The sequence below is a fragment of the Chelonus insularis genome, unplaced genomic scaffold, assembly GCF_013357705.1.
Source record: "Chelonus insularis isolate UGA/USDA-ARS -01 unplaced genomic scaffold, ASM1335770v1 contig_91_pilon, whole genome shotgun sequence".
NCBI classification, from domain to species: domain Eukaryota; kingdom Metazoa; phylum Arthropoda; class Insecta; order Hymenoptera; family Braconidae; genus Chelonus; species Chelonus insularis.
Genome location: NW_023276780.1, coordinates 78,089 through 90,608, shown reverse-complemented (window position 1 = coordinate 90,608; position 12,520 = coordinate 78,089). Strand labels below are relative to the sequence as shown.

The window sequence follows — 12,520 nt, the reverse complement described above, 5'->3', positions numbered from 1 at the left end:
GACTCAGTCAAGTCGTTTTAGGAGAGGAATAAAAATTCATAAACAATCGTAGTTCAATAGACTTCTTTCTCAGGATGACTCTTTTAACTTTTATGATGTAAAACATCATAACGATGGTTATTATATTATCTTTTAAAAATAATATATTACTTGACAGCATATAAAAATTAATTGTATAAAAAAATTGGAAATTTATAGAAATATTGTTCTATAATGAATATAGTGATTGAGGAGCATTTTAGATCTAAGAGTAGTTCGCCCAGATCTTCGAGAGGGTCTTCATGATCGGAGAGTTCTAGAATCGAGAAAGAGGTTTTAATTTGCTACAAAATTTTTTAAAAAAGCTGTTTCAATCACATTCCCGAAAAATAGCTAAATTGGATAAACTAATGTTTGATTATCATACTTACACTGCAAATCTCAAATTTTGGAAGTGTTTAAAAAGTGACTACAACGTTAATCAAATGAGCGACGTCATTTTAAAAAACTTCCAAAATTTGAGATTTGCAGTATAGCTATTAAACTTATTACCAAATTTATTTTTAATAAAATATTTTTGTTGTATAAAAACATTTAAGGAAAAAAGATTTGATAGAGCATGAATAGTGATAAGTTGTTACTATCATCAAGGAACGTTCTATCATTTTAACAGATGTGTAAAAAATTATTTCAATATCATTTTATTTATACCTGCACACGAGAAACCTTACATTTTTGAGAAGTATGTTAAAATAACTTACATAATGTGTCATCAATATGGAATTTTCATAAATAAATGATAGAATTTAACACCTTCTACAGTGTTTAAAAATTAATTATAATGATGATTACTTAATTCAAATAAATTTACAGTGTGGGTTTAATTTTTAATGTAATAATTAAAGAACATTATAAATTTTATACTTAGAGAAATTGTTAATTACCCGAACTAAAAACGTCAACTATTTCAGAATAGTTGAGGTGTTTTGATAAGGCAATAATACTTGATGATAAATACAATTTTTTCAATTTTTCTCGGGGTAGATATGTCTTATTTTGAAATTGAAGGTTGATTATCGATCCAATATTTTGGAATTCCTTAATTGATTTTTCTATTTTAGATCCACACTCTAAAAAATAATAGTTAAGTCCCATAGTTGGATTTACAATCCTGTGTTAATTTCTCATTTGACAGAAAATAGTTGAACCCTTTTCAAACTAGTAATAGTAAATCCAACTATATACTTATTTCTCTCAGTGCAGTAACTGATATAATAGAATTTTAGATTATTAAACCATCTTTTAAACCACATTAGTATATATCTTTGATTTAAATTATTCATTTTCAGTTAAAATTCTGCTCACTTTCCTGGTTAAAATAATTTTTTAAAAATCGAAGCATCTTAAAGAATCGCTATACCAACTCCTTTCTAATATCAATCTGAAGGTGACAGTCTTTTACGTCTCAATTAAAAAAAAATCAACTTAGTCTACAATAAAATTATCGGCAAAATAATAAAAGGCTTGAGAAAAAATGGATCTAACTCTTTCACAGGAGCATGAAACTGACTCTTACCCCATCTTAAATGGTCTAATGCAATATCCAAGCAATATCACTCGGCAATAAAGCTAGTACGCAGCTAATTGCGTTGTCGAGACATCCGTCGAGTCATTCTACTCATACCCCAATAACAGAACCACCCCCTTCTTGCCAGTCCTTCGACCCCGACAGGCAGGACACAAAGCTCTTTACTAACTAAATTTTCTTGAGCAAGCATCAAAGATCCAAAGACTACTACGTTGAGGAATATTAGGAGAAGAAGAGGATGTGGGGGTGTCATCGCCAATGGTTGGTGAATAGCCTTCATGTCTTGTGCATCGTCCTACGATCTCATGCTGTACACCTAAACGCTTCATCTAGCCTGTATATACTCGGTACGCGATAAGTAATTCACTTAACGGTATCGAGTTAACCCTTGGTTCTGGCGTGCCTCCATTTGCCTCCAACCCCCGTAATTGTCACTACCCGCACTCTATTTCAGTATCGATATTTTTATTTGAGCAAAAAAAATATAAATGAATAATCAATAAAGTAAAAGGTACAGTTGTTGGTCATACTATAGTTATTAGTCATATTACTTTTATTTAATAAATATAATTAATTCAGTTGTTCTATTCTCTCATAAAAGTTGAAAATTATCAGTTAAACATGTCTAAAAAAATTACAAAAAAGATTTACTGTATTTATTAAATAAAAAGGCAACATGGTTGACAGCTCTATTATTCATCCTATCAATAATTCCACCCACTTGTTAAAAAAACCTTTGACTTTTAAAACTCATCATAGTCTATTTCTACCAACTAAACAATATTTAGTAATTTTCATATTTATTTGAATAAAAAAAACCAATGATAAGTAGTAATTTTGGGTATTTTTTGTAGCTAATACTTTTAAAGTAGAGTATTCAAAAAATGTTACTTACAAAATGATTTAGATGCAAAGGCGAGTTAAATGGCCACTAAGTAACTTGCTGAATGTCCAAGCTACAATATTTCTTTGGCTTACGATGTACCCTCAAAGTGGCCATTAAAGACCAACCTATACCAACTGATAGTTGACTTCTCTGGATGTCCATGGAATACCTTTTACCATTGATTAGTTAACTTAGCTAATTTATTCAATCAAATAGCCAAGTTTTAATGCAACTAAGTGGCAATTATACTAAAAACAGCTTATGCAGTGTAATACCAAGATGATGGTTTACTAGAAGTCCAAATCAAAAGTATCATTAATCCTAATTCATAACGATTCTATTTGTGCAAAATATTAAATGATAAAATAAAAAAGACAATGGTAAAAGTCAAAGCGTTTAAATGCAAAGTATTGTCTGCTTAAGTCTAGCATTCAATGTTTCCTTACTTTTTTCTTTTCTTTTAGTGACTTGTGGTGGTTCTGTAGCCAGTAGGACAAGTACTCGCGCGAGTATAAATTGCGAAAGAAGAGGATTACACAAGAAGACTGTGGTGGATGGTATATATACGAAGAAAGGGGAAAGAAGAGAAATAAGAAATTAAGAGAGAGTCTTAAAGAGAATAAAGCTAAGAATTAAGACGGCTGCAGAACGCGCTCGCCAGAACTCTGGTTGCAGTATAGCACAAAGAGAGTAGTAGTGGTGGAGACGAACGGAATGAAGCGAAAGCACAAGTCTCTCGCGTTGAGGCTTAAGTCTTCCGAGGATTCTTACTCGCGCGTCATTTAACAAAACAATTAGAAGTTAACCCCTTTCCTTCTTGAATGCTTTCTTTTCAAATCGTATTGTCTTGAAATGAAGAAGCTACGCTATCTTATGCCCAGCTACTTTACAACAATCTTTTTTTTTTGCTTCTTTGACTATTTTCAAACAAATCACTGCAGCTAATTAAATCATCATCTCTTTCCACTCTTAAATAAAACACTTATTCTGTTTATACGTTATGTCATTGGTATCATGTTGATCATTTTCACTGAAATTAATCATCCTAATTTAATCCTTTTTGGGAAATTTTATCAAAATAAGGTTCATTCGATTTCAATTGTTATTCTTATGTATGCCCGAGTCAAAATATGACACCTAAATGTATTCATTTCATATAATTTCCATCCTTTTTATCCAGATCCAACCTTTTTATTCTATGACTATTCTATTTTATTTTTTAAGTTGATAAAAATAAGGATGATAAAACCTAATTTTTACCTTCTAATCCTAATTCTATTTTTATCCTTTTGAAATGCACAGAGAGAATTTTTTCACTAAATGTAAGTGCAAAATGTGACAAGTGCACGTTTCGAAATTTAGAAATAAAAATATTTCTGTTCAACAGTCAATTTTGGGTTGTCGTAAGTAATTTTTGAGTTATCTTGAGTAATTCTTTTACTAAAACACCTTTTAAGTCTCAAGTTTACTTACAAGAACTCGAAACCTACTATCGAATAGAAATATTTTTACTTTTAAATTCCGAAACGTGGACTTGTCACTTTTTGCACTTACATTTAGTGAAAAAATTCTCCCCGTGTAGGTAAATATTAAGATATAGACAAAACAGTCTCATTTAAACTTTTCTAAATATTTGTTACAACTTAATAATGAATTAAATAAAACTGCTCTTTCAAATACGAACATAGTTAATATTATAATAACTCCCATTACAGTCATCTTTTTTTTAATAATACATATGATGTTATTGCTTATAATAATAATGCTAATAAACAGCCTAATGATAATTGAAATAAAATTAATAATTATGAATAATAATGTTTTTATTAAAATCTCAAATAAAATTAGATTGAAACCAAGAAAAGTATAAAATAAAAGTAGGATGAAGCTGCAGCTTCATGAGATAAAAGAGAAGTAAAATTAGTATGAGTTCAGGATAAAATTGAAAAATTTTTACTGACTTTAATTAGGACTTGTTCATCTTAAGTTAAATCTTAAAAAAATATAGTCTTAGGATGAAAATAGGTGTTATATTTTGACTCGGGTAACTTTTTTGTTAATCATTAACTAGTATATATAAGCTTTGAATGCGAAGGTTTAAAAAAAAGAAATGTTTATAAAACTTTGAGTCCAACGGAAAGAAACGGTATTTAGTTGTATTTTTTTTTAGATGGAATTAAAATAAATACTCGAGTATCTTTCATCACGGAAAGAAAAATTCTCGGATCGTCAAATGGTATTTTCTGTCATGGCAGATATGTATTAAAGTCTGGTTCATTGCTTGCACCCGAGGGAAGAAGAAAGATTCCTGGGGACTATCGAAGTTGTTGCAAAAAGGGGAATGGTGAAAGATTTCTACCAATTATCGATACAACCGCAGAACGCTTTTGATCTCTCCCGGAAAAGCGGGTGTTCTTTTTTCTTCATCGTCTACCTTGTGTATTCACTTGATGTTGATTTTTAAAACGTCTTATATTTTTATTTGAGGTGTACAAACGGTCGGGATACTTTTTACTCTTTCATCATCATTCCTTTTTTTTTAATATCTCAAAAAAGTACACAAACAAGTCTACTTGCTTGGATAGAAATAAAATATCATTTTAATCTACTTTCATTTGAGTTTCACCTTCATTTTCTTTTTGTTTAATCTTCGTTATATAACTGTCTGAAAAATAAATCAATAGAGATTTATTTTATTATAGAATGTAATTTTGAATGAATAAAGAGGATTTTTGAATCAAGAGCGATATAGAAGCACTCATTAAAGCTATGACAGTCATGAAGGAAAAAGAAAGGAAGTAACGTCGATTCATCAAGATCCGCGAATCATAAAAGACTTGTAATCCTCGAGCGCTCGTGCCTTGCATCGATTCTAGGGGTAGTTTCCAGGGTCTTCCATCTTCCAGGAAGACCAAAGTTAACTCGTGGCTATTGTCATGGTAATTATCGCATTTTTTGTTAAGCTTACTCTTTTCTTAAATATAAATCTTTTTAATAAATTATTTTTAGCTATAACCATTTATTTATTTTATCAAATTTTTCTAACAATATTTTGTTTATTTTTCATGTATTCGTATACAAAACTCTTTTTAATTCAATTTGCAAAGGTTATCGGTCTGCTCTTTTGTTGATTTTTTATGGAAAAGGGATTGCAAATGCGATTTATAAAATTGCTAAAACAGCCATAAAAGCCCGGTCACAAGTTTTGTGTACGAGGATGAGCGTTGAACAAACCAGAGTTGCCCTCTTCTCTCTCGAATGGTTGTCAAAAGTGGTATCAGAGGGAAGGGTTATGACTATATATATACATATATATGTTATCAAGGTTGTATATACGATCCCAGTGTCCAGCTTGCAGATTAATTTCGTTATGAATGTTGGTCCAACACTCGAGATTGACTGACGGTCAAACACCCTCGACTCTATTAACAGTTTAAAGCGTATTACGGTACAGAAGCTTCGCTCTGTCTTCTTCTCTACTCTCTTTCCATTATAGAAAGTTTGTTCTTTTTTATTTGGTTTCAATTGTTATGAACAAGAGAAAAATATGATAAAAAGTAACTCTAAATTTATACTAACTCAAGAATCTTTTTTAAGGAAAAAATAATTTTTTATTATTTAATAAATAATAAAACTTAATGATAAAATTAAACTACAATAAATTTTTTATAAAGTTCCATCAATTCATAGACAATACAATTTACTGTGTTTAAATAATTGAAAAAAAAAAGTTTATTTAAATAAGAATTTTTTTTTAGCAATAGTTTAACATTAAATACAAGTAAACATTTATGTTAAATAAATATGAATTATTCCGAACAAATATTAATGCTAAAAAATATCATTCAAGGATAAGAGGTAAATTTTAGTGTATTTTTGATTAAAAGGATACCTTGACTCATCAAACATCATTTAATTAATGAATTTTTCAAAAATTGTTCATTATATTTTTTTTAAAACTATAATTTACATACATTTTAAAAAAATAAGCAATTAAAAAATAATAGTCTTCTACATCAATGATTAATAAATGTGTTCCATATAATTAAAAATAATTAACTGTTAATATCCTAATTATATTAAAATTAATTAATAAATCTAAATTGTTCCCAATAAAAAAAAAATCCGTAAAAAATTAAAACAAAAAAGACGTTTTTTTCCTTTTACTTTATATGAAATAAAACATTCGTATTAGCCAATAAAAGTAAGGTCTTACGTCGTCCACCAAAACTCTGAGCTTTCGTCCCTCCGCGTAAAATAGAAGGGATTAGTTTCTTACAGGAGCGCCTCGCGGGGCTTAAGCATTGATGAGGTTTTTAAATGGGTTCTTCTTTGATGGCGCACGCTTGGTAACGATGTTGGGAACTTCACCAACCTCCTAACAATGTCTTCTTGAGTGGGCGGATATTCCTATGGAGGTCGCGATGCTTTACTTTTTTTTTCATTCTCTCTTTTTCCTTTTCCCTCCAAGACTAACAACTCAAGTAAAGGAGCAAGAGACGATATTTACCGGAAGATTAAAAAATCGAAAGAAAAATTAAGTGTTACAGGGGCACGCGGCTCTAACCAGTCTTTCCTGGCTCTGGACTTAATTCGATGTAATCCCATGCTAAGATCCATTCTCCCATCCTCTCTTTTCTTCTGATTTTATTTCAAACTTTTCTTCAATACAGTTCAGTAAATTTTTTTAAAAACCCCCTTGTTGATAATAAAGCTATGAACATTAAAAAAAATTTTAAATATATAAAGTTTTTAAAGTATTTTTTATCAATGAATGTTAATAATTAATTTAATAACATAAATAAAAAATGTTCTTACATGTATATTGTTGGTAATAGTATATTTGATTTATGAAAGAAATAATAGGAAGAATCGTATAGATCGGTTATCTAGTTTTCTTCAATTTAAATTCTAGAGCAAATGTAAATAAGAAAATTTGACCAGAAACCAAGCCAGTTATGTTGGCGATACAAATATTTAGAGAACGAACGAAGGCAACATTATATGTAGCAATCCACCGACAGTTGGGCTTCACGTCGGTGTTATTAGTAAATTAACTGACATCAAAGAAAATGCGGACGCTGGCCACTTACTCTCTTAATGAAAAGCTCCAATGAACCAACATGCACAATTCTTGCGTTCACTGATATGTGTCTTTCACTTTATATAGATATTATCATTTCATTCGTAACTATTTCTTTTCAAATTCACTAATTCAAAAAGTATTAAATACTCTAAAAATAAATTCTAATAAAAAAAAATGACAATAATTTAAGAGAAATTTACAAATTTATTAATAATGACTATTTTACATTTTTTTATGGTCTCTTAATTTTTTTTTATTTTAGATGTAGATTTTTTCTGATACGATGCTCCACTGAATTTAGCGTGTTAAGCTTGTGTCGTAATCCCACCCTTAATATTCAAAAACGTGATCGCTTTGCCAAGTGTTCGAAGCTGCCTAAAAACGACAAAAAAGAGGTAGATGGCAAGAAGCGCAAGAAAAGCAGCTAAGAGTAGAGTAAGAATCTCTGCAGTTGTGGAGTCCAAGACTCTGGAAGGCTTTCCATATGCTAATTGGCATTCGTCATTTTCTTAAAACGTCGACAGCTTAAATAAGCTTTCAGAATAACTCTTCTGTAAAATATTTTTTAGCTAAATTTAGATTAAGATATTCTCAATTTTAATCATGCTATTTTATTCATGACTATCATTGTACAGATTTTTTCTTCAGGTTAAAAATAAAAATTCTTTCAAGCAGGTGTAACCGACCGAGTTATTTTATCACATCATCCATATCTAAACCTCCTATCTATGCTGTTACAGATAAGAAAACCATGCCCACTGGTTTGTTGGACCTCTCTGATTATCTATGATTCAGTCTTTACGTGAATGCGGCTCGAAACAAGTATTACACTTCGACTCATTGATGTAATTAGAATTGATAATAACAAAAATTAAGTTCACATGTTACTTTGAGTGTTTTTTTGCTCAGTAATAAAAAAAACTAAGAATTTATTATTTATTGAAAAAAAGTGTCATAGTGTTGATAATTATCACATTAATTTTACCGGAAGTTGATTTTCTAGTTCTATTTAACTCTAAGTTTCTCGAACCAGATCATCCAAACTCATGACTCACAAAGATAATGTTATCTTTAATTCTTATTGCTTTATGTCTTTGAACATTTAGTTATAAATTTAGTGTATAAACAATATAACTCTTTGGAAATTCAAAATGACCCTAGGGCCAAGGGAAATCATGAGATCTGATGAAGTTGAAGGCCAACTATCAGGACCAGCTCATCCAATACCTGATCAATCATTAGATTGTGGATGTGGACAGATGCGATGTCCTAAATTGGTCAAATATGCCCCGAGAAATTTTTATGTTGGACTTATTTGTTGGATCGGAGCTATTCAAGGTGCTGCCCAAGCTTATTTTGGACTTACTAGTCCTGTTATTGTTCGAAGGTTTAACTTTCCACCAGATATTTTAGGTAAATTACCTAAAAATTGATTATAGTTATAAATATAATTACTTATATAATTGATTTTTACCTATAGAATGGTTTTCATTGTTTACTGATGGTTTGATACCACTTATTCTGGCTCTCCCTATTGCATATTGGGGTGACAGAATCCATCGAGCAGCATGGACTGGTGCTTTAATATTGATTCAAAGCGTGGGTTTTCTTACTTTAATTATTCCGCATTTTACTCATAATTCGTCTCGTGTCATTGAAGAAACAACCAATACAACCCATCTTTCAATATACGCAGGTACGAATGTTTTTTTCAATAGCATTGATTTATTTTAAATTTGGATAAATTGATTAGTAATATTGATTTAATTTTCCAGAAGATCATCCAGAATTATGTGCAGTAACTGGTTTAGCTCGAGTCTCTGTTGAAGAAGATGAAATTTGTTATTTTACTTTACTCATTATTATTATTTCCCAAATACTTAATTGGGTGGGAAATATTGCATATTTTGCTTTAGGAATCTCTTATTTAGATGACAATACGCGCAAAAGACACGTTGCTATACCTTTAAGTTTTATTATAGCATTTAAATTAATTGGAATGTTTTTTGGATACCTGTTAGCTTGGGGATGTCTTCAGTGAGTATTAACACCAAATACAATTTATTTATTAATTAACTGATGGTCTTAATGATTAATGATTGTTTGTCTGAAAAATTTTCTCTTGTTAGAATAGATGCTGATGATGTGACATTAAAGGTTGCATCTTATAGAGAACAAATAGGAGGTTGGTGGATTGGATGGCCCATCTTGGCATTTTTGCTTGCTCTTCCTGGTATACCAGTTGCCTTGCTACCTCGACGACTTCCTTCAGAGGTAAAAAAAATTAATAATTTTGGGAATTACAATTGTACTATTTTTTAAATAATTCTATCAATATTGGTAATTATTTATTCAACTAATAAAGTTTGATTATTTGACTAATGTTTTAGATTGTTGAACAAGCAGCAGCATCAATACTGGACCTTGCTGGACGTACAAGTCCAATTTCTGAATCAACAATTTCTGGAGACACTAAGAAATTTGGTGATACTGGTTACTTTGCATCTCTCATTAGACTGTTTACAAATAAAATCTTGATGTTTAACATATTAGCAAGTGCATTCTGCATCGCTGCACTTGTCAACTTTGCCATCAATGAAGACATCTTTCTAGAGTCTCGTTTCTATGTACCTCGACCCTCTGGTCTACTTCTAGGTTTTGGAGATCCTTTAACTTCTCGAGTCGTTACTATTTTACTAAGACCAATTATAATTGGAACATTCATTATTATATCTGGTATTGTTATTGTCAAAATGAGACCACGAGCCAAATGGCTTGTGATTTATAATATAATTGTTGGAATCATTGCTGCTTCTATCATCTTTTCATTAGCTTTTAATGACTGCAAAAAACCTCCCATTGAATGGTCGAATTCTAGAGGATCGTAAGTATTACTCACAGATGTACATAACAGTATCTATGAAAGAAAAGGTTATTTAATAACTTTTGTTCTTATTTTTGTAGGATTTCTTTGTTGAAATACTGTAATAGAAACTGTAGATGTTTGAATGATGCAAACTTTAGACCGATCTGTAATATAAAAAGTTCAAGTGTCTTTTATACTCCATGTCATGCTGGATGTACTAGTATTGATGATTCTGGAGATATCAGAAAATACCTTGGATGCAGCTGTATTGAAAATAATGAGGCTATAGAAGGTCCTTGTGAATCTTCAATATGTCAAATAGGATGGATTGTATTTGAGGTCGGTTGAGCACTTAGTATTTAATCTAAAAACAATTAAATGAATAATCAACTGATTTATAGTAAAATACAATCAACAATTGATACATTTTTAATCAATTTTTTTCATTTATTAGATCAGCACAATCATTGTTTATACATTAATAGCATCTGGAGCAGTATCATGTGCCATCATAGGCTTACGATCAGTCTATATTCAAGACAAAGCTTTAGCCATTGGATTATGGATTGTCTTGACTAGCTTTTTTACTTACCTTCCTGGAAAAATGCTTTACTGGAAACTTACAGATATAACCTGTATTCATCGAGGGAATTCACCTTCTTCATGTCATCTATATGACTCTGAAAGTCTTGGATCTTATTTGGCCTGGCTAACAGCGTTGTTATTGCTATTTGGAGTTTCTTTTGAGATCATTATGTTTTTCTTCAGTCGAAACTTGAGATTATATCGAGAAAGTGAAATAGAACTCAATGATATAAATCAAGCTCCTACTCAAGCTATTCCATTAGTTGAACAACCCATTCAACAACAAAATCCTCAAGATGGTTCGTCATCTCCTGAAATAGATACTACTCTAGCTGTAGTAACGACTACTGATCCAGGTACGAAAAGTATTTTACAAATATTCAAAAAGAGTATCAATAACATTACAAATCGAAGACTTGAAATTGTTTATCAATTTTTTCTTATTCTACAGAACCACAACCTGCCACCAGTACTGACGCTGTCCAAACATCAGCACAATCTTCTAAAAATTTAAAAGAAAATGGACCACTAAAATATGGACCTTTAGGACCTGGAAGTCCACGAAAAACTCAAATTCTTCCTACAAAAGAAGCAAATACTCCAATCAGTGACTCTGAAGATACTGATAGCGAACAAATTCATAATAGGCGAGCTCCCATTTCATTATCAACAATAAGTTACAAGCGTTTAGAAGTAGATTCAGATGAAATTAGTGATTCCAGTATGGGATCATCAAGACGCATTCACTCTTTAAAAGCATCTTCTAGCGCAGTATCTAGGGTTTCATCAGAAACACCCAGTCTTCATGCTGTAGCGGGATTTTCTGCTACCGATGATATTCAGTTTACTAAATTTCCAAAAAAGAAAAAAGATTTTTCATATTCTGGAGATTTTAATGAAGTTGGGATACCTATTGTTGAATATCCTTTAACATCAATGAACTCCAGAAGTATAGGATCTATCTTAGCATCTTCAAAATCACGGGATCAAATCAAAAAATTTCAGATGAAGCAAGAAAATTATAAAAATAAGGATGGAAATGCTAAAGGGGATACTAGTAGACCTTTATCACCAGAATATGCTTCATCAGGATTTGAAAGTTCTACTTCAGATGCACAGAAAGTGATAGACCAAAAACCTTCAATGAGTGGTAAAAACATTTCTAAATCCACTTCTAATCTACCTAATCCAAAACCTAAAATTTATGGATATACGACTGCTTTGTAGATGTTGCAATTGTTATATAATAAATTACAAACATACAAGTAAATTTCAATGAAGAAAGTTAAATTCATGATAAAATTAATTATCATATAATAAAGTAATAATTAAATTATTTACATAATTTTTTATATCTTACTTATTTCAGATATTTATTTTCAAAATATGTACACTAGCAACTTGAAACTAATCTACTTATTTATAAAACAGCTCTTTAATATTTTAGTATATTTAAAAAAATATGAATTAATTATTTTCCATTTTTATTTGAATTTATTTTTTATAATAGAAAATACTATTTGAAATGTA

General features: G+C 30.4%; 1 protein-coding gene across 2 annotated transcripts; it reads left to right on the top strand.

The window, feature by feature from the left end:
• Positions 1-8,335: 8,335 nt before the first annotated feature.
• Positions 8,336-12,417, top strand: Oatp33Eb (Organic anion transporting polypeptide 33Eb). Of its 2 annotated transcripts, XM_035092003.1 has the most exons (9): positions 8,336-8,384; positions 8,701-8,952; positions 9,020-9,235; positions 9,315-9,576; positions 9,669-9,813; positions 9,930-10,423; positions 10,504-10,744; positions 10,860-11,346; positions 11,442-12,417. In XM_035092003.1, exons 2-9 carry the CDS (start codon positions 8,715-8,717, stop codon positions 12,215-12,217), a joined length of 2,859 nt encoding a protein of 952 aa, XP_034947894.1. In that variant the 5' UTR covers positions 8,336-8,384; positions 8,701-8,714; the 3' UTR covers positions 12,218-12,417. The 2 variants fall into 2 exon arrangements, with proteins under 2 accessions (XP_034947894.1, XP_034947893.1); XM_035092002.1 differs by having other exon boundaries at positions 8,347-8,952.
• Positions 12,418-12,520: the final 103 nt, after the last annotated feature.

Excerpts from the sequence above, each read along its gene's own strand:
- Oatp33Eb (XM_035092002.1), top strand. The coding sequence starts at position 8,691 with ATGACCCTAGGGCCAAGGGAAATCATGAGATCTGATGAAGTTGAAGGC. Across the intron at positions 9,814-9,929 it reads CTCGACGACTTCCTTCAGAG|ATTGTTGAACAAGCAGCAGC; the intron begins GTAAAAAAAATT and ends CTAATGTTTTAG. Across the intron at positions 10,424-10,503 it reads TGGTCGAATTCTAGAGGATC|GATTTCTTTGTTGAAATACT; the intron begins GTAAGTATTACT and ends TTATTTTTGTAG.